Genomic DNA, 22,041 nt, shown 5'->3' on the forward strand with positions numbered 1-22,041 from the left:
TCAAAATTTCTACTTCTGTGCAGAAACTGTATGAGGCGTATGTTTTCCCCTTAAAGCTAAAAGAACTTTCAAAAGGAAATTCGGCATTGGGTCATTGAAGAGCTTTAATGAAATGACCTCATAGAATCAGGGGCCTGAGGGTTCTTACCATAAGAAGTGGCACGAGATTTGGCAGCGGGAACGGAATCGGCTGACTGCGTCGGTGTGTGAAAATAACAAACTATGAACCTAGAGAGGACAGGAAAAAACAACAGTAAAGAGACTAGAAGAAAATGGTCCTGGTTTTGTTTTTGTTTTTGTTACTAGGTAGTGTTTTTAATGTATTTTAAACAGAGATGGTAGGTTTGATGCGGCTACATGGCCATTATTTTCAATGATAGCTTTAAATATGTTTATTATTTTTTAGCATTAGAAGTATTTAGTGAATAGCTTTCAAAAACATAAGCCTTTCTTCTTGTTGCATGATAAGTATGTTACAATTGTTGGTAAGTGAAAGAAATTCCACCTGTTACAACATTTTCTTAAGGAATTAAAATAAGCCATGTTGAATTTGGAGAAAATGACTTTGAAATATTTGAGGGGTGGGGACAGTAATCTTAAATTTGTGTTAGGAAACAATTAGAACCAGGTTGTGAGCTACTTACCAATGTGTTACTAAAAATTCTAGGATGAAGAAATTAATCAGCAAAGCCAATTGGTAGAGAAACTGAAGACACAAATGTTGGATCAAGAAGAGGTAAACTGAATACTTTTCATACTGCTTCCAGAAGAGCTTTCTGGTTTGTCATTATCACTTAAACATAAGATGAAGGAATCTGCAGAGCTCAGAATACACTCGAGTACATCTAACATTTTTTAGAAATGCCCACGCTTCACTGTGGCTGTCCTGAGAGAGCAGCGCATCATACAGACTGAAGCAGGGACTGGCTTGGCTTCCTCTTAAGCATTTTGGTTTGTTTTTGTAAATTTGAGTTCTGTCCAACTGCAGGATAACTTTTTAGTATTTATTCTTTGATATACATCTACTGGGCTTTTTAACTCTGTCTTCTGCGTTCCTTGTACAGTGCTGTTTTGTCTTATTCTCCCCAAAACATTTATTAATCCTTGGGAAAGACCTTCTTCACTGAGCTGGAGTAGTAACCTTAGATTTCCCCTCCCCTTAAGAAAAGTGTTTCCACTTGGGAATGAGGGAAGGGGTATAATACACACACAGATACATGTCTAAAGTGATTATTAAGAAAACGCTGATTTGTGAGTTGCACTGACTTTGTCTTTAGTGACTTATAATTTGGGGTGTGGCTTTTGCTGTGGAAATGAGAGTGTCAATGAGTAAGATCATTTGCTGCTCCTTCTCCATGTCTACCCTCATCTAACCGATTGATCATTTCTGTTATCTTTGCTTTTGTCTTATTTTTCACTTTGGACCCTCATTTTATCTCACTTGGCAGAATAGAGGATCGTTGAAAAATGGTCCTTTGTTTAAGGTTTGTTCTGCAGGTTCAGAGGAATCCCAGATGAATTTAGAGATTCAGAGGAAGCTCAGGGGAAAGGCTGCAGTCTCAGTAAGAGATAGCCACCCTCAGTCAGATTAGTCCTGGTCGGATCATCTGTGTACTTACTTCAACTCTCTCATTGTTTCTCAAGGGGCACTGGTAATATTTGCATAATTCTTCGTTTATATTGTTCTGTCCTGTGCATCACAGGACAGACAGACAGCAGTCCTGGCTCCCAGTGGTGAAGCAAATAGAGTTTTTACTTATATGCTTTTTAAAAACCTATATTCTCTGTGAAAGTAGTTACTTTTACTTTTTCATATAGCTTCTGGCATCTACCAGAAGAGATCAAGATAATATGCAAGCTGAGCTGAATCGCCTTCAGGCAGAAAATGATGCCTCTAAAGAAGAAGTAAAGGAAGTTCTACAAGCCTTGGAGGAACTTGCTGTCAACTATGATCAGAAGTCTCAGGAAGTTGAAGACAAAACTAAGGAATATGAGTTACTTAGTGATGAACTGAATCAGAAATCGGTAGGATGTCATTCTCTTTTCTGAATACTTTAGTACAAATGTTCTTACTGAAAAATTACCTAAGTAACTTACCTTTATAAAAGCTCAACCGGGACATTAATTCTTAAGGAACTCAAATCTCAACTTTATTTCCTTCCACCTGTGAAGCCTTAGAGGTGGAGGAAAAGGGCTATTTTTTTCAGTTTCTAAAGGTCTGTTAAAGGTTTATTACTAACATGAATTAAAACATGTTGGCTATTCCAGCTATTATTCTACTGTTAAAGGAAAAAAAAGTAAAAGTTGGCTACTAGTTGCTCAGTAAAGTTATTAGTTGATTATTCAAACTACCAATGAAGAAATGTGCACATAAAAATAAAAGTCAGAGGATATGTAACCTGCGTTTTGTTCACTGTTACATTCCCATCACCTGGAACAGCGCCTGCCGGGGAGAGTGCAGTGGGATCTGCCCTGTGACCCCGGTGGACAAGGATGTTGCCATCGCTGCTCCAAGGCAGGGATGGCAGGAGCAGTGCGCAGTGACAGCTGCTGCACTGCTTTGAGCATCACTGTGGATGAGCTTTTTTTTTCCCTTAAAATTTTGTTGTCTTTCATGCCAGCTGCTTGTTTAGAAATCACATTTGGAGTTGGACACAGGATCAGTGCTCAGTCCTTATTTCCCCATCCATGTTGAGTGTCTAAAGGAAAGCAGTCAGCACTGTGAAACAGCATTTTTAAAGGGCTTCCTGCCCCTGGAGAGGTTCCTTTTCCCTTTTTAATCCCCAGAGTTACAGTTAGCTGGAAGGTATGGTTCAATACCAAGGCATCTTTGTAACTCTTCCTGAGTTGCGTTAGTAGCAAACCTAATTACTATTTGAAAGAACAATAGGAGTTTCTTGCAGCTCTGTAAACTGCAGGTTGGTCCTCGGTCACTGATGTCAGTCTTTAAGACAGTTGTGTTTGTGTCCCCCTTGTGATGCTTGCAGTATTGCCGTTCAGTTGTTAGAGAAAATGGTAATGCAGACCTGCTATTATATTGTGGATCAAACTGGGTGAGCACACACTCTGCTGATATTCAGACACTTAAGGAAATGACCAGAAAAAATGAGGAGGTGAAATAATGCCATTGTTACTAAAAGATACTGACCAAAAGTCAATAAATTACATTGCAAATGAAGTATCTGGTCTGTGATATAATGGATAGTCTGAAAGTGGCCAGATTCATTTGGGTTTTCAAAATTGTGGTGACTTTATTGCTGGTAAACCAGCTATTACTTTAAATTTACAATTGTAGTGATTAAACTCAGAGTACTGATACATTCACTGTCTCGTAGATGATGGCTTGTGTCATAGCACAAAAGTAGCAGACATTACCAGGTGGGTTCTTACCAGAGACTAAGCAGTATATACGAAGCAGATAGAGAAAACCTACCAGCCGTCTGGAAAACTCAGCTCCATTCTAACATTTGCTTTCTCAGACTCGGGTTCTAAATACATACCATACTAGGGCAATAAGTGAAAATCAAATCTGGTTAATTTGAAGGTTCCGTTTGTAGGTAGAAAGCATTACCCAATCTCAAAAATTAGTGAAATAATAGAAACTGTCCACTCTTAATGGGGTACAGTATGATTACAGTCTCCTGGGTCTAAAATATTTTTAAAGTTTGAGCTGGGAGCTGTTCCAGAGCTCAGGAGAGAATTCAAGAAAATGAAAGCGGGAAGTAAATGGCTTGTGAGCACTAGGTGAAACCTTGAAATAGCTGTCAGTATGTGAATTGATCTCTCACTCACTGGATTTAACTGCATCTCCTGTTTTTGGTTCTGTTAGGCAACTTTAGCAAGTATCGATGCCGAGCTTCAGAAGCTTAAGGAAATGACCAACCACCAGAAGAAGCGGGCGGCTGAGATGATGGCGTCTTTGCTGAAGGACCTGGCAGAGATAGGCATCGCCGTGGGGAACAATGACGTGAAGGTAGGCTGAGCACTGGGTGCAGAGCGCGGCTGTCTGTTCACGCTCACGCGTGTCTGTCTCACATCCTCGTCCTGTCCTCAGTCTCGTCCTCACACGGCTGTTTGTAGGGGACGGTAGGGCTTCATTTCAGATGGACCAGGAACGAGGGCGAGTAAGGGGCCCTTGAGACCTGCTCAGTAGCATCGTTTGGACCCCGTGTTTGGTTTTTTCCTGTACTATGTGAAGGTTCTGCACCTGGAGATTATGTTAATTACCACACAGGAGTGTGTAACGTGGAGCTGCAGGGAACGTAGCTCCAGGAGTGAGCTGGAAATGAGTGGGCCTTGGTTGCTCTAAATGTTGTTTAAAAAGATAAAAGGGAAGCACTGCTGATTAATTCTCTTTAATTTTGAGAAATTTCGAACACATAGCAGTAAAGAGAACAATACCATAACCTTAGAGTTAATTAGTTATCAGCATTTTCCCACACTTACTTTTTCTTTTCTAATAATCCTTTGCAGGACACTAGTACTGAGTATGCTATCACTTGCATATGATTAAAAAAAAATAGTGATCTGTAGATTTTAAAACTTAGACCAAAAAAGCAAGTTCAGATTCTTAACTGCAGAAACACACACAGAACAAGAAAGATTGTATGTTGCACTATTTGTTTGGACTTTTTTTTTATTTTTTATTAAAGTCTAATTAAAGTAACAAAGCGAAACTCATACTTGGGCTTACAGTGAGAGCCTGCTGAGAAGCCCAGTTTAACGAGAGTTGGAAATGAAGGAAGTGTTCCGTGTGGAGCACGCATGCCTTCTGTTGGTTGTCGTTCTAACTGCTGTTAGCTGGGGGAGGCGGGAGTGCGTTCCTAGACGTCACTTCGTAGTGCTGGCACGCCTCCCGGAAGCGGGGAGGTGCTGGATCCAGCACTGGCTGGCTTGCCCTGCTCTCTCCTCACCCTCAGTCTGCCATCCGCCTGTCCCCAGGCACAAGTGATAGGAGACGACAGCCGAGCGGGGTCTGCTGGGGTGAAAACGTAGGTTGACTTCGTGTTACTGAACACTAGAGAGGTGGTGTTCAGAATTTGCTTCGTAGATTTATGACTTGTTTTTAGAAAACTCTTTCCATTTCATGTTTAAATAACCTAAGTGACAAACTGGTGAAGACTGAGGAAATGGGGAGGAGGAATGGCTTGTGTCTGGTAGCAGAGCCGGTGACAATCACAGGGGTTCCCTGATGTCGGGACAGCTTTTTCCACTAAAACTGCAGTATTTTGAAAACAAGTCAGCCTTGCAAATAGGTTCCTTAAAGCAGCAACAAAAGATGGCTCCTCAGTATATTTGTGTTTTGCGGGTACTTGTTCTCCTGTTAAACGTCACCAGTCCGTGCTGCTGGCGCTCGGCCTGCTCCGGGCCTCCTGCACGGCGGTCCGCGCTGTGTGCGCGGCTCTGTGGGTTTGGGCGAACGCCTGCTGTGGGGCCGTCGTGAATGACGGCGTCACAGAATAGTTCAACTGCCCTGGCAGGTTGTGTGCTTTCCCTGTGCACCCCCCCCCCCCCCGAACCGCTAGCAAACCCTGGTCTTCTTACTGGCTCTGGTGATGCTGGTCCCAAAATGTCATATAATTGGAATCACACAGTATTAGCCTTTCACATGGCTTCTTCGGCTTGGCAGCATGCATTTAAGGTTCTTCCATGTCTTCTCGTGGCTTGATAACGTGTTGCTTTTTTGTATGTATGTACCTATTAAGGGTTACCTTGGTCGCTTCCAGTTTAAGCTACTGTAGACGTCCGTGTGCAAGCTTTTCTGAGGACATGTTTTCAGTTCAGTGGGTTATAAATCCCTAGAAGCACAGTTGCTGGAGCGCATGTTGAGGCTGTGTTCGATTTGTCAGAAACTCCCAAGCTGTCTTCCACAGTGGCTGTGGCATTTGTGTTGTTCCCACCAGCAGTGGGTAAGAATTCTGTTGATTCACTTCCTCACCAGTATTTGGTGTCGTCAGTGTTTGGTTTGAGCCATTCTAACAGATATGTAGTAGTATCTCTTTTTAATTTGCATTTGAATGGTTTGTTTCCTTACCTTGAGTTTTAAGAGCTCTCTCCGTATGTTTTGGATAATAGTCCTTTATCAGATGTTTCTCCCAGTCTGGCTTATCTTTTCATTCCTTAAACAGTGTCTTTTGCAGAGCAGAAGCTTTTAATTTTAATGAAGTCTAGCTTACCAATTTTTTCTTTCAAGGATTGTCGTTTTGGTGCTGTATCTAAAAACTCGTCTCCAAACCCAAGGTGACCTAGATTTTCTCCTGAAAGGTTTTTAGTTTTTTGTTTACGGTTAGTTCTTTGATACGTTTGGAGTTAATTTCTCTGAAGGGTATTTACACGTGGATTACTAGTTTCTCCAGCACAGTTAATTGAAAAGGCTGTCCTTTTTTTCGTTGAATTCCCTTTGCTCCTGTGTCAGAGGTTACTTGCCTGTATCTGTGTGTGTCTTTTCCTAGGCTTTCTGTGCTTTCTGTTCTCTTCCGGTGACCTGTTTGTCTGTTCTTCTGCCGATACCACAGCATCTTGATTACTGTAGCTTTTATAGTAAGTCTTGAAGTTAGAGAGTGTCAGCCCTCCAACTTTGTTCTTCACTATTATGTTGGCTGTTCAAGGAAATAAGTTAAAGGGGTTTTGATTAAGATTACAGATCGAGTTGGGAAGGACTGACATCTTAACATTGAGTCTTCTGTCCATGAATATGGACTGTCATTTATTTAGTTCTTTGATTTCTTTTGTCATCTGGATCTTACACATACTGGGTTACACTTATACCTGCGTATTTCTTTTTTCATTTTAGTGCTGATGTAAATGACACCAAAAAGAGAGGTTTTTAATTTCAGAGTCCCTTGTTCATTGCTGATATATAAGAAAGTGATTGGCTCTTGTAAAAGTTAATCTTGTATCCTGCATTGTTACTGTAATAGCTTATTAGTTCCAGGAGGTTTTCTTTAAGCAGCCATGTCATCTGCAAATAAAGACAGTTTTATTTCTTCCTTCTCAAGCTCCTTAATTTTGACACTGAATACTGTACTGGAATTTTGTAATGAAATCCATGACAGTTACTAAGGAATGTACACCGACCACAGTCCTCCTTGGTGACCTTTAAAGCCATCCTTTCCCTGCCACCTAAACATCTTATTTGTTAAAGTTTAAACTAGACTTAACACATGATTAACAATGAATTTACTGAAGAAGTAATTCTCACTGAAGAATTGACTATGAAAAGGAAATCCAAAAATTGGAAGAGGCAGAGTTCATTAGTTTTGTTTTTATGTTTGCATTCTTTTCTTCTTCCTTACAGGTGTGTATCAACATTAAGTTGTAGGAAGTAAGAAAGGCAGAAAATGAAGCCCTGCTTTCCTCACCCTTTACTAAAAACAATATTAAATAAAAGAAAAAATCCTATAAATGTTGAGTAATATTAAATATACCTAGTTTTGTTTAAGCTTTTAGTGTCCGATGGGATAAACACAAAGTAGACATTTCCCTCTTTAATTTTTGTTCCTGCCGTTCCCCCAGCAGCCCGAGGGGACCGGCATGATCGACGAGGAGTTCACGGTAGCAAGGCTGTACATCAGCAAGATGAAGTCCGAGGTGAAGACGATGGTGAAGCGCTGCAGGCAGCTGGAGAGCACGCAGACCGAGAGCAACAAAAAGATGGAAGAAAACGAGAAGGAGTTGGCGGCCTGCCAGCTGCGAATCTCTCAGGTACGTGTCACAGAACGTACTTCCTTCGTGTTTTGCACTGTTGTGTCTGAATTTTATTTGTGGTAAAAGTTTTAAGAAAAATGACCTTCCATAGGTTATTTTGAGTAACAAAATTAAAAGGTGGATTCAGTTAATTTTTCCTACTCTATCAGCAGTGTAAGACCATGAATGGTTTTACTGGGTTGTATTGGTAATGTGGATAAGAATTTACCAGAAAGCTGTGACTGGTTTGACTGTTGAAGGATCTAGAAGAATTCCAGGGCAAACAGACCGGCAGGGCCGGTGTCCGGTTCTGGGGCCTTGGCAGCCACCTGGGTGAGACAGTTCACCGAGGCAGGGCTTAGAGGAGGGGAGAGGAGGGCAGGGTTAGTCGGAGGTAACAGCACGTTGTCTCATATGTCAGCCTTCAGCGCTTTATTTCATTAAGTGTTAAAACTGCACAGATGACCATTTCGTTGGTTAAATTCTTTATCATTGTAAATCTTGCCCCGGAACATTTTAGGTTTACATACATCTTGTTCTGTAAATGTACTATATATTTAGCTGTATCGGTAAAAGTTGCTTGCTTTCAAATATTCTGAACAACAAAATGTGTGTGTGAGACTTTATTCCGACTTCACATCAGTCTATTTTTCTCAAAAGCATGAAGCCAAGATCAAATCATTGACTGAATACCTTCAGAATGTGGAGCAAAAGAAAAGACAGCTGGAGGAGTCTGTTGATTCCCTGAGTGAAGAGCTGGTCCAGCTTCGCGCACAAGGTGCCCGCTTCCCGTTAATTGATGAGTTTTATCTGTGCCATGAAGTTTTACCTTAGCATTGTCGTAGTAAGCGTGTTCATGCTGATAGAGAATATAGGAATGCAGGTAACTGGAAACAGTGAACAGGTAATACATTTTCATGTGGCTTTGAAACTTCTGATACTGTGTTTGAGTGTGGAAGTGGCCAACCTGGGAATTATCCACAAAGTTATGAAGCTGTGCATGTGTGTGTCCCAACTTAGGAAACTTAGAAAGTTCTCTTATTTCCTTACCACACGGTAACCCGTCTGTTCCAGGATTAGGCAAAGAAAATAAAGGAAACCATAATATCAACACAAAGGGTGCAACTGAGGTGGCTAGTCAGTGTGTCTTGAGCTTAGCAAGATTTGCTCTGTGGCGTTTGGACAACTTAATCAAGTGCTGTTAGGGAGCTTGGGAGCCTGAAACCCATTTGCCTCTCAGTTTGTGTCAAGAACTCCGAGGCTTATTTCCTCTCTCCTGTTTTCTCTCCCTGCCCAAACAGAGAAGGTGCACGAAATGGAAAAGGAGCACTTAAATAAAGTTCAGACTGCAAATGAAGTTAAGGCAAGTTTGAAGTAACACTGGATTCTGATGGCTTTAATTCATCATTGGTGATCTTGATTAACTGACAATTTCCGTTTCCCCCAATGATTTTAGCAAGCTGTTGAACAGCAGATCCAAAGCCACAGAGAAACTCATCAAAAACAGATCAGTAGTTTGAGAGATGAAGTTGAGGCAAAAGAAAAACTCATCACTGATCTTCAAGAGTAAGTGTGCTTTTCCTCTGAGGCGGTGGGGGCTGACTTGGAGGGGTTGACTAGTTAGACGGGAGGAGGTAGCGGGTTACTGATGGGCGGGGTATCCTTGTTAGAAACCTGCATTTTTCTTTGAAACTATAACTTTTTAAAAACTATAATTTTTGACTTAAAAATGCAGAAGCTTTTCATTTATGAGTATAACTTCTAAGTTCCATGGGGAGATTTTTGAAATTTTTCTTAGATCTTTTGATATAAATATTTTGTAAAAAAGAAAAAAATTCCCAACTTCAGCCATTACTGCAGGTAGACACCACTGTCTCCTCCAAATCATTTCCTTAGCTTCCTTTTAAACAATAGGCCAAACTCAGGAAAACTTCGTTGGAAATTGTGGGTTTTAGATGTTGGGCTTTTTTTTTTTTTTTTTTTTAAGAGAACTTGGTTTACTGGTTTTTCTAGGACACATTTACCCTACTTCCACAACCATATGCACATAGCATATAGCATCGATAGAAATTTGAGGTGTGCTACCAAATCATGACTTGAGTAGGAACCAGAGGAGAGTAACTAAAAATCTGGGACATGAACTCACTGGTAAACCAAGTGTGTTTAGGGACGAGAGTTCAGGGAGATGAAAGACACAGAAGAATAAAGTTACGGTTTGAAAAACAGAGTATGAGGAGGACTGTGTGGCTGAAAGTAGCCAGGTCCTCCTCCTTTCTGCCCCGTGGGGGACAGCCTCACAGAGGAGGCCTGTGTGTTTCAGTGGTGAGAGTATAGAATTTAAGAGCTAGAAAATTTTTTATGACAACATTCAAAAAATGATGATGCAGGTATTATGCGGTTTTTTTTTTGGTTTTTTTGTCAGCCAAAACCAGAAAATGATGTTAGAGCAGGAGCGTCTGCGAGTAGAGCATGAGAAGTTGAAAGCTACAGATCAGGAAAAGAGCAGAAAGCTGCATGAGCTGACGTGAGTAGATGTTGTAGTTCACACTTAAAAATAAAAACTACATTAGAGAATTACCGACATCGCTCTCGGATATGTCCAGGGGATACATCTTTCACTAAATAAGCTCAAGGATGTTTTTCTTAAACCCTTTAAGTGAGTTTGATTGATACCTAAAGACTTAACAGTGCCTTCTTGCACTTTTGTGAAAGCAAGGATTTATATTTCACCAATGACCAAGATTCACATTACTTCAAGATCCATCATAAAAGTAAGCCTGAAATGTGTCATTTAGTAATTAGAAGACTTAAGGATCTGCTGCAAAAAACTGAATTTTTGCTAGATTTGATCTTGCATAAAAGAACATTATTGTTTTAGCCTTGCCTTTTGAACAGAGGTTTTCACCACTTTTCTAATTTATCAAGAGTATAGTCAGCACACAGTCTTTTAGAATCTGAGCAGGTAGAAAACCCATGATTATAACTTTCACATATCTTAAATTTGTGAGAGAATGTGTGTAAATGAACAGTTTGACAGTCACACCATCAGGACTAGCTTAGAATTGGTTTTATAGAGATTCTACTGAATCTCAGCCATAACTTTATTTAGAATAATGTTAACTTAAAAATACATAAAATGTTTCAGCCTTCAATAATTTATAATTTGTGTGATTCTCAGTTACTGAGAATTATTTTGGATAAGGATCAGTATGCTGTGTGATAATGCGTAAAAAGAACCACTGCTTGTTCCTTGAATTCTGCCACATTTTACTTCATCTCTTCATTGCTGTGTTAGGAGAGGTCTTTTCTAATAAGCTATAGATTTAAAATATGGTAAGGCATATAGAAGTTTCTTTGAAAGACACAACATGAGTAAACTTTTTTAAAAATAAGCATCTTTCATTTATTTGAAGCTAAGAATTGATCCTTTCAGATAAAAATACTTGATTCAGTATCCGTGCAAAATAAACTAGGATTTCTGGAGTCAGAGCTGAAAGCGTGTTTGTGTGTTCGCCCCTGGCCAGGGTCATGCAGGACAGACGCGAGCAAGCAAGACAGGACCTGAAGGGCCTGGAAGAGACCGTGGTGAGAACGCGTGCGGGGAGGGGGGCTGGGGGTGTTTAACGGGCTCTTCCTTTAGGTTGTGCTGCTTTTGAAGACTGAATTCCAAAAATACTGCTTTCTTAATTCAAGGCAAAGGAACTGCAGACCTTACACAACCTGCGGAAGCTCTTTGTTCAGGACCTGGCCACCCGGGTTAAGAAGGTAACAAAGTGACACTGGGGGTGGGGGGTGCTGTGAGCGGTGCCTACTGTGTCTGGTGGTCGTGTTCATGGGTGACGTGACTGCACGTTGTCGTAACAGTTTTTGTGTAGTTAAACTTGGATCCTTTACATGCTCTCACTGCGCTCTCACAGCGTTTATCCGTCTTCTCTAGAGCGCCGAGGTCGATGCTGATGACACAGGAGGCAGCGCTGCTCAGAAGCAAAAAATCTCCTTTCTTGAAAATAATCTTGAACAACTCACTAAAGTGCACAAGCAGGTAATGAAGGGCGTGTTCTGTGTTCGCTGCAGCACTGTAAGAATAAAAAGCTGAGAAACAGCGAGTGTTTCAGTCTTCAGAGTCCTGAGGGTTGTCCTGTCCTGAGCCGTCCTGTTGTTTTGTCCAGAATTATGTGAGTAAACCACTGGCAGTTTTGGGGGAGTTAGTATTTCTAACAGCCCTTTATCAAGAGGCCAATGAAAACATGTATTTCTATATTCTTTGTAGGGTTTTAGGTCTGTCTGTTCTCTTAATTTATTCATGGTAATTTTAAAATTCTGGTCTGCAGACAAGTCTTTGCAGTTAAAATACACTCTCCGTCTTCTTACAGTTAATGCCACAGAATGTGAAATAACATAAATTAATGAAGCAGTTCATGTTTTTTAAGAAGTGATGCTTACTGTGGCATTTTTTGCTTATTTTCTATTATAGCTTGATATGATTTAATTACTTATTTTTAAAGCTGCTTAGCGTACTTAATTGTTGTAGATCTTTGTTACCTTAAACCTGGTGTCTGCACGAGAGTAAGGGTGAGGGGATTGTAGCCTTTCTTGCTTTCACCACTCTAAGGGACTCGCTCAGTTTGTGATTACTTGTAGGTCTTAAGAGACACAGCACTGTGTTATAGCCCTGTTGCCCCACAGGGGGAAAGAACAGTTTCCCCGAGCCCCCAAAATTGAGTGTGTGAGATGTATGGGTATATGTATTCTTTGCATGTTGCTGCCTAAACTAAATCAGCTAAATGGGAAAACTTTAATATAAAATCTAGTTTTACTTTTTTTCTCAAAAGAAATTAGAAAATGTTCATGTATTTTTCAAATCGTCTTTTTAAAGCTGGAATCCTCATTTTCTCTGTGTACCTTCAGCTGGTACGTGACAATGCAGACCTCCGCTGTGAGCTGCCGAAGCTGGAAAAACGACTCAGAGCGACAGCCGAGAGGGTGAAAGCTTTGGAGTCGGCGCTGAAAGAAGCCAAAGAAAACGCGTCTCGAGACCGCAAACGCTACCAGCAGGAGGTCGACCGCATCAAGGAAGCGGTCAGGTCAAAGAATATGGCCAGACGAGTGCACTCTGCACAGATCGGTGAGTAGAACACAGCAGCCCTCTAGACTGTGCTTTGGCTTGGGCGTTTGTGTTTACTTGAGAACATAATCTGATTGGTTCATTGTGTGTTGTCGTGTGGTATTTGTATGTTCTGTTTCCCCAAAGAGTGACATTGCTAGGAGCGAAGAGCAAATGGCGGACTAGCCACCTTAGCAGGACAAGAAAAGTCAGAACTAGGCAAGCAAACAAGAGTGGTCAGGGAGGGGAGCAACTGTATGCAGCAGTGTTATTAAAGCAGAGTGAGGCTTGCGAGGGAAATGTCGTCCACAGTGTTTTGTTTCCCTGTGTGCGCTGATACAGGAGCAAGGCTTTAAGAGGCTAAGGATCGTACAGTCCTGGAGGAAGGGATGTAACTGAAAAGAAAGAGAGGAATTCCCTGAGAAACGGGCAGAGAAAAACAAAACACGTGGGAATTTGTTGTAAATAAAGAGACGCGACCTAAAAAGTCATTGCAGTCACATGTTAAGATTGATTCTAAGTCAGTTTCTGTTTTTCCTGTCAGCTAAACCCATTCGTCCTGGGCAGCATCCAGCAGCTTCCCCAACCCATCCAAGTGCAATTCGAGGAGGAGGCGCGTTTGTTCAGAACAGCCAGCCAGTGGCCGTGCGAGGCGGCGGGGGCAAACAGGTGTGAGCCTCGCTCATCACCCCCAGGTTCGTGGTCTCCCTCTGGCTTTTGGATCAGGGCTGTCCATGGAAATGTTCAGGTTTTTAGACACATTTTTGGATTCTCATGTTAGTATCATGATTTCTTTTAAATGTATGGGATTATAAAAGTAATTTGGCATGATTTCTTCTAGTTTTTTCATAGTTTAGATCATACTGTATATATATTCAGATTTGTATTCTTCATGTTTTTAATCTAACATTGGATCATTTTTAAAAGCTCTTAGTATTCTGTCTAGTGGATATACCGTGGTTTATAACTCTTCTCTTTTACTGGACATTTAATTATGTTAATTTTCCTATGCTTGAAATTTTCCAAGATTGAAATTTCCATGTATGAAATTTGAAGTATGAAACATCTTTTTTATACCTCCTCACTTTTAGATTATTTCCAGAAGATTCCCAGAAGTGGAATGACAAAGTGTGAACATTTTTAAGGCTCTTGACACACACTAACACTGCTCTCCAGAAAGACTGCACCAAATTGTATCTTAGCCAAGGACACTGTCCATTTTGTTGCATGTTTGCCGGTCTTGGGTATTAATAGTTGTGAAGATCCTAATTTAGTAGGCCAGAATCAGCATCTCATTGATTTATTAATGAATCTGAATTTTTTCATATATTTATTGGCCCATCTCTATATTTTTTACAAGTTATTTCTATGTCCTTTCCCATTTACCTGTTGTGAGTATTTTTCTGATTTATGACTTCTTTCTTGTTTGTTTCTAAACACAAGTAATTGATATCTGTTTTCTGTGGGGAGATAAAGCATTAACACAAGGTGGAGGATAAACACCATCCAGCAATACTGCCCAATATGTTGTGTACATCTTTCTGGAGCTTTCTTTACACATTTAAACTTTTAATTAAAAAGTTTAAACTGTTGATAAATACTCTAATAATATAGTACTAGCATACTAGCTGTTCTAATAAATATGCTACTTTGTATCTTGCTTTTTTATTTTGGCAATATATTCTGAACATTTTCTTCTACAACATGATTGATTGTAGCTGCCTAATATTCCTACTGTTTTATTAGATGGCAGGAACTCAGATTTAATTCTTCAGGAAGTACCAGATGTGTGGGGGGTTTGGAAACTAGATAATTGTAGGATAGTTAACTGTTTTTGTTACTGACAAATACTAAAGTTACTTTATTTTAATCTTTCTTGTTTTTATTTTGACATTTTGCATAATGTTGGCTCTCAATTTTATAAAAGCAGAAAATTCAACAATATTCTGGAGGAGTCACATTTCCAAAACTTTAATGTGCTTTTTTTTTGTTCATACAATAGAGGATTTAGGAGAGAGTGATAACAGTGAAGCGAGTATGAACATCAAAGTCCCATCTAAGTTTGAATCCTGATTTTTCTACTTTTATGAACTCGAAAAAGTTACCTTTTAACAGTTAATTTCTTTCTCATTTTGACTTTTAAAATTCTTAACGGAAAAAATAATTATGGATTCATGATCTATTTAATATATCTCTAAAACAAAACATTTTTCTGTGGCCACAATAACATCACACCTGACAAAACATTTTTAATACTATAGAATACCAATCCATATTCAGATTTCTCTAGTTGTTTATTTGCTTTTAAATTTTTTAAGCTGGTTTGTCTAAACCAGGGAATAATCCAAGACCACTGTTTACATCAGGTTATTCCCCTTAAGTCTCTTCTAATCTAGAATAACAGACGCCGCCGCCCCCCCCCCCCCCCTTTTTTAAATGACACTGACTTGCTGCCTAGACTAGGCCGGTTACCTTGAACGCAGCCGCCTCAGGGCATGTGTGGTTGTCTCTGTGTGTAGTTGCCTTGTTCCTCTATTGCCTGCTTATTGAAAGCATTTATTGGATTCAGTGTAAACATTTTTACAAGACTACATAGTGGATAAAGTGTATCACATCAGCAGACACGACAATAGGTAGTTTTCCTGCCAGTTAAGAGAGGGCCTCTGTTTTTCCCCCTTTGGATTAATGACTTGTTGAGCCCCTTTATTAATGAAAGGAAAGTCACTCTTGAGAATCATACAAGTTAAGATGTGCATAGTACAGGGTGGGTGTGGAGTAGATACAGGCCGCTTTTCCTGGAAGTGGAGGTGGGCAAGAGGATTTTCGAAGCGTAAATATAGACAGAGGTAAAAGTTTGTCCTTTTTGGACACTGTCCTCACATTGAAGTGCACACGTGGGCTCGGACTGTCTCATTTGCAGACCGTCACTAGGTTTTAGCTTGAACGGGGAAGCCGACCCCAGTGCAGTGACGGCAGCTCAGCACACGAGGGAGCCAGCTAGCCTAGCCGGGCTGGGCGCCCAGGCCCGGAAGCAGCTGTGACCAGCTAATCGCGGCCAGCTGTATTTCCCTGCTGGGCCAAAGGGCGGTGGTTGTTCCTTTCTGAAGTCTTGCATCAGTCATAAGCCATCCTTGCAGGGTGTATGATCTTTCTAAGTGATACACTGTTAGAAAGGTAAAAATGCCTTGTAGAGATTATTAAATTATTTTTTAATTATTAAGAAAAACATTTCAAAACACTGGGTTTATTTTGGGGAGAGATGGCAATGTGTTTATAGCACTGATACTTTTAGTGCCCAGTTCTGCATGGCTGGCTCTTGGACCTTGCACAATGCTTTGGGCAGGCTGGGGTTCTCCACACGCGCAGGTCAGGGGCCACTGAACACGGATGCCTCCAGGTAGCGGCTGCTGGGGTGGTTTATTTTACTGTCACTTTCCCGACCACATGGGCCTCTTGCTGACCCCTCCCACCCCCTTTTGTTTTTCACAGCTGTCATGTATGTCACATTGCTAGTTAGCGGGCCTTGGCTTAATGTCACAGACTGTCTACTAGGCTTCTATTTTATTACCTTTTTTTTTCTTTTTTAAAGACACATCATTCATAGCTCACTTAGCTCTTGGGGAGAAAACACAAGTGCAGGGCTGACCTCCTTTCAGTATCGCACTGTCCTTACACAGCTCTGTTAGGAGGCAAATAAAAGGGAAAGAAATCAAATCATTTAGTGTTGCCATCTTTTTGATGTGGGGGAAAGTGGTCGAAGCTGTTGGCTAAATGTTTTTAAACTAACTGGTACATTTTATTTCATTCTTTTCATGATTATCTCAAATACAGGTTTTATATAAATAAAAATATTTTCTCCCTGTGCTCTCTTCTATCTTCAGGTGTTGAAAGTAATTGACGTATGAAGACATATGATCGCGCAGTCACTCAGTGGCTGTAGCCTCTACCCCTGGGAACTAGAGAATAGAACTTCTCCTTAGTGTGTAAATGGCACCTGGCCTGTGCAGCTGTCTCCTACCCACTCTTCTTGTAAGCTCTGCTGCTTCCCGACACAACTAGAGTGCACTTTTGGCATCTTAGGAGGGAGAACGACAGTTTACAACTGTGGCCCTATTTATTACACAGTTTGTCTTTCATGTCTTAAATTTAGTCCTCACTGTGCCAAGCTGACTGTACCACATAGGACTGCGCTTTTTGTACTTGGTTTTTTGTGTGTTTATTTTTTAATCTCAGTTTAAGTTACCTAGCTGCTACTACTCCTTGTTTTTCTTTTCTTATTAAAATAATATCTTCCTTATTTGGGGGAAAATGGAACACTTAGATTAAATGTCTTAAATTTTACCACTTAACACTATATCCCAACAAATTGTACCAGGTCAGTACTGTACTTTCAGATCCCTTGAAATGATTTCACAGTTAAAATTATCTGTATCATCTCTGAAGTTTGCTTCTGAAAACTACCCATTGAGCACTGAAAAGTTCAAAACTGCCTAACTAGACATTTAAAAGTGAGCAAGGCTACTTAATTATCTCATGAAATTCCTGTTGCTGAATTATCTTGAATAGAAATACTTTACAGAATCAAAAGCAAATTTCTTGCTTTTGTTTAAGAAAGACTTTGGAAAAGAAATTTATTTCTCTTCTTCCCAGTGCTGTAATCCACATAGCTTGATGGCGTGAGATCACCCTGCTTCGTTCTGATCAGCCTGCTAATTAAGATGTGACTGGATGGATATTAATTTGTCACCTTAATATAGTGAAATGAACTAAGATGTTATAGGATTAAACAGTTTTATGTTGTTGGTACTATATTGGTTGGTCTAAGTTTATAGCCTATGGAACTTGAGAAAAAATGTTGGAAGGACAGGACAGACACATGGTGAATCTATGAATACGTAGGTAAATTTTGGTCTGAAATCCATGAGGTGTTTTTAACCTGCTACACTAAGTCATACACTATGATTTATTTCTTATTTAGTCTAGAAATAGTAAATTGTTTGCAAGTCACTAATAATCCTCAAATTACTTACTTGGCGGTAGCCCATAATTTTGTAATTAAGTGTACCTGTTTTTGCCACTTCTTCCTCAGATGATTAAACTAAGTCAACAGTTTATTTTAGAAGCTATGAAAGTAATAAGGAAAGATTTCAATATTTGTTTCGTCAATTGGGGGGTGGGGGGTAACTGCACCCATGTCAGAGAAGTTTGCAGAGAATAGGGATTTAAAGTTACTCAGCAGAGAAAGTTGGAAAGTGCTGTGTTAGGATCTGAGTGGCAGAATTAACTTTTTTGAAAAAGTTTTATATACAGATGTTTGTATTAAATTTGGAGCCATAGTCAGAAGACTCGGATCATAATTGGCTTATTTTTCTATTTCCTTAACTATTGTAATTTCCACTTTTATAATAATTTTGATTTAAAAGATGAATTTATTTATTTTTTTAACAGTCAAAAATCCTTGCTGTTAGTCTGCAACCTTTAAAATGATCATACTGTTTTTAGGATTGATCAAAAGAAACACTCCAGAAATTGAGCTGAAACCGTTGTGCAGGAAGATTGGAATAACGCAATTAACTAAAACAAGTGCTACCGCCTGTTTCTGATGATAGTTTTCTAAATGGAGAAGTATTTGGCTGCATTCACACAGATATTTATATTTTGATTTCAAATGAAAGCTTGCTTCTTTGGCAATACCCTTAAATGAATCAGGAATGTTTTCTCGTCTGAATGTGACAGTTTCATTCTTCTGAGATTTACCACGGGTATCGGTGCTGTGTAACTGCAGATTGTAACAAGCATGTGGCTCAGAATACACAGTGTTAGGGTTTTTTAAATATCTCAATGGTTCTTTTCTATTTATAATTTCAAGCTTTCACAAAATGTACAAAGAATTCCATAAATTTGTTTTCCTTAAACTACTTTTGCTATGGTAGGTCATTAAACACAGCATTTACTCTTATAAATGAAATTTTCTGATCATCTGGAACGTTGACACTTACTTCAGTTTGCAGTGTCTTTTTTTTTTTTTTTTTTGACTGAATATATTAATGTTCCTCTAAATGGTATGGATAAATGGTTCAGAAGAGAAACTCAGTGAAATAAAAGTAATATTTATTCATGGTGATCAATTAAATTATTTGCCTAATTTAAGAAAACTACTGTGCATAACTCTCAATTTGACATGAGGTGATAGGAAAGGGTCTGAGTCTGCCTGTGGAATATATGTTGGTTTCTTTTCAGTGCTTGAAGATACATTCACAGACAACTGGTTTGGGAAGACACCATATAATTTTAAGTTAACCTGCATGCTGTAAATGTGTTTTATGTTTAAATAAAGAGGAAATTTTTTTTGAAATGTAATGACTTTCTTAAAACTTACTCAGTGAAGTGTTAGGTTGAGTCTATGACTCGGCCTTCTGTCTTGACAGAATAGTGACTAGTATGTCATGTTCATGTATATTTTGTTTCCTCGTGTATTGCATACTCTTTGGACATCAAGTATGACATATGTAGGGTTAAGAGTCAGATATGAGTTACCAGTCTCACATAATTTCACTTTAGTCTAATGGTTCTGTTCATCTGAGTCTGATTGTTTTATTAATCTGTACAAGAAGTGTTCAGGCTTGTTTTTCGATTCTTCCTCAGTGGTCATGCAGGTCTAGCTGGAGAAAACTAAAAATCTCTTCCTAAATTCTAGCAATGATTGGCTTTTTAATCATACGTAAAAGCATTTTTTTAATCATGTGTATATATACATATTTTTAATTGAAGTGTACTCAGTTTACAACATTGTGTCAATTTCTGGTGTACAGCACAATGCTTCAGTCATACACGAACATACATATATTCATTTTCATATTCTTTTTCACCATAAGGTACTACAGAATATTAAATACAGTTCCCTGTGCTGTACAGTATAAACTTGTTTATCTATTTTATATACAGTAGTTAGTATCTGCAAATCTCAAACTCCCAATTTATTGCTCCCCCAAATAAGTTTGTCTTTTTTTTTTTTATAGATTCCACATATGAGTGATATATGGTATTTGTCTTTCTCTTTCTGACTTACTTCACTTAACATGATCATCTCCAGGTCCATCCATGTTGCTGCAAATGACTTTATTTTATTCTTTTTTATGGCTGAGCAGTATTCCATTATATAAATATGCCACAACTCCTTTATCAAGTCATCTGTCGATGGACATTTAGGTTGTCTCCATGTCTTGGCTATTGTAAATAGGGCTGCTATGAACATTGGGGTGCATGTATCCTTTTGAATTAAGCTTCCCTCTGGATATATTCCTAGGAGTGGGATTGATGGATCATATGGTAAGTCTATTTTTAGTTTTTTAAGGAATCTCTATACTGTCCTTTGTAGTGACTGCACCAAACTGCATTCCCACCAACAGTGTAGGAGGGTTCCCTGTTCTCCACACCCTCTCCAGCATTTATCATTTGCAGACTCTCAAATGATGGCCATTCTGACTGGTGTAAGGTGATACCTCATTGTACTTTTGATTTGTATTTCTCTGATAATTAGCTATATTGAGCATCCAAAAGAGTGAAGAGGAGGGAATACATAAATGCATTAAAAAATTTTTTTTTATTGAAGTACAGTCAGTTTACAATGTTGTGAAAGCATTTTTAATCATATATACAAGCAGATGGAGTAAACAGTGAAGGTCTGAGAAACTGCCCCTTGGTTTCCTCGGTCACCACCTTGAGGCTCGCTGACATCCCCTCACCCTGAGTTCGGCCTCCGCCCGCCCTGCTCCTTCTGCAGCAGTCCCAGACAGCGGATGCTTCTGTTCCTATTTCAGTGTGTATTTTTAAATACGTACTTCTTAAAACACATCAAATACCATTATTACACCCCCCCAAATTTTGTACACAACATTTCCATTTTATTAAGTAATTTGAAACAAAACCTGACTGAAAACCATATGTTGCAATAGAACCTCCTTTGTCTTTCTCAGTCAGTTTTTCCCTGTAATTATGAAGAAGGTGGGTTGTTGGACCTACAGAGTTTCCTATGTTTTGCTGATTGCATCCCTTTGGTGACATTTAACATAATCCTTTGTAAGTTTGTTTGGGGTCCACAGACTTGATCAGATGCAGGTTTTTGTTCTGTTTTGGCAGAGGGGCAAGCTGCCTCAGGATGGTGGTGAATTTCCCCCACCAAGAGGCACCAGTGTCTGGTCGTCTCTCACCAGGTAATAAAAGCCACCGCTGACGATCAGTGCTTAGGTCCATCAATTTATTAGGGGTTACAGACAGGCAGGCAGTGTTCTAATTCGATTATTCTGTTTGTCGGAGAACCACGCCTTCGTCTGTGTGGTCACTCAGTGGTGTTTACTCTGTATGGGAAGGACAGGATAAGTGACTGGTTCTTCCTTTTATTTGCAGGTTTCAAAATGAGTTGCCTGCCTTCTATCTTCCCGTGACGACCAGTTACTTGTTTTATTATTATTACCGGGTTATCTTCTAATTGTGTTCTATAAGCCTCCAAACCATTTTTTCCTGGAGAAGTTTAATGGAAATGAAGAAAGGTTTTATAATTGAAGTGTCGTTGATTTACAGTGCCCTGTTAGCAGAGTGATTCAGTTACTCTTTTTCATTATTGGTTATTATAGGCTATTGAATATAGTGTGCTGTGCTAGGGTGGGACCTAACTGTTGGAAACAAAATCCTAAGGATTATCTCCCGCAGCGCGGGGAAGTGTGTCCTACCGGAGCCCCCTGCGCGCTGGCCGCTTCCGGCGCGCCCAGCTCATTAGCTTAGCAGCGGCCGCGGGACATCCTGAAGGAGGGCTGGACGTGCGGGTGTCTTCAGACTACTGGGACAGGTCAGGAGAGCTAACACGGCCCCAGGGCAGAATTGTGGAGGGGTGTTGTTCGCTGCGTGTGATTGCGAACCTCTTTGGTCCTCTTGTAATCCAGGAAGAGCACGTTGTTACCGTTCCAGTTGGTGGGCGTGGGAAGGGGGCACGGCAGCTTCAGAGGCTCCCGTCTGGCCTCTGGGACAGCCCATGTCCCACGAGGCAGGGGCGCACGAGGCAGACATGGCAGCTACTGAGGATGCCAGGTTTTACACAGACAGAAGAACGCCCACCGCGTGGGCACGAGCACTTACACGTGTACACGTGGCCGGTGGCCGGCACCCGGCCTGGAACCGCGCCCCTGTGTGCTCCCCTCCTGGTGATGCTCCCCATCTCCTGGAGTCAGTGCCAGATCCCTGTCTGGCAGCCTTCT

The 22,041-nt window shown here is 40.1% G+C and overlaps 1 protein-coding gene across 2 annotated transcripts in view; it reads left to right on the forward strand.

Annotated features, from left to right (window-relative positions):
* The window catches only part of KIF5B (kinesin family member 5B), a 38,994-nt gene extending 19,849 nt beyond the window's left edge, over positions 1–19,145 (forward strand). Inside the window, exons 13-26 of one of the 2 annotated variants that reach the window (XM_072955305.1) lie at positions 668–736; positions 1,819–2,025; positions 3,830–3,973; positions 7,516–7,704; positions 8,347–8,464; positions 8,988–9,049; positions 9,143–9,252; positions 10,109–10,210; positions 11,211–11,271; positions 11,380–11,451; positions 11,624–11,728; positions 12,595–12,811; positions 13,335–13,485; positions 16,672–19,145. In XM_072955305.1, coding sequence (XP_072811406.1) covers positions 668–736; positions 1,819–2,025; positions 3,830–3,973; positions 7,516–7,704; positions 8,347–8,464; positions 8,988–9,049; positions 9,143–9,252; positions 10,109–10,210; positions 11,211–11,271; positions 11,380–11,451; positions 11,624–11,728; positions 12,595–12,811; positions 13,335–13,465 — 1,587 coding nt within the window. In that variant the 3' untranslated portion in view covers positions 13,466–13,485; positions 16,672–19,145. The other variant, XM_072955306.1, reaches the window with a different exon arrangement.
* Positions 19,146–22,041: the final 2,896 nt, after the last annotated feature.

The sequence above is a fragment of the Vicugna pacos genome, chromosome 35, assembly GCF_048564905.1.
Source record: "Vicugna pacos chromosome 35, VicPac4, whole genome shotgun sequence".
Lineage (NCBI taxonomy): Eukaryota > Metazoa > Chordata > Mammalia > Artiodactyla > Camelidae > Vicugna > Vicugna pacos.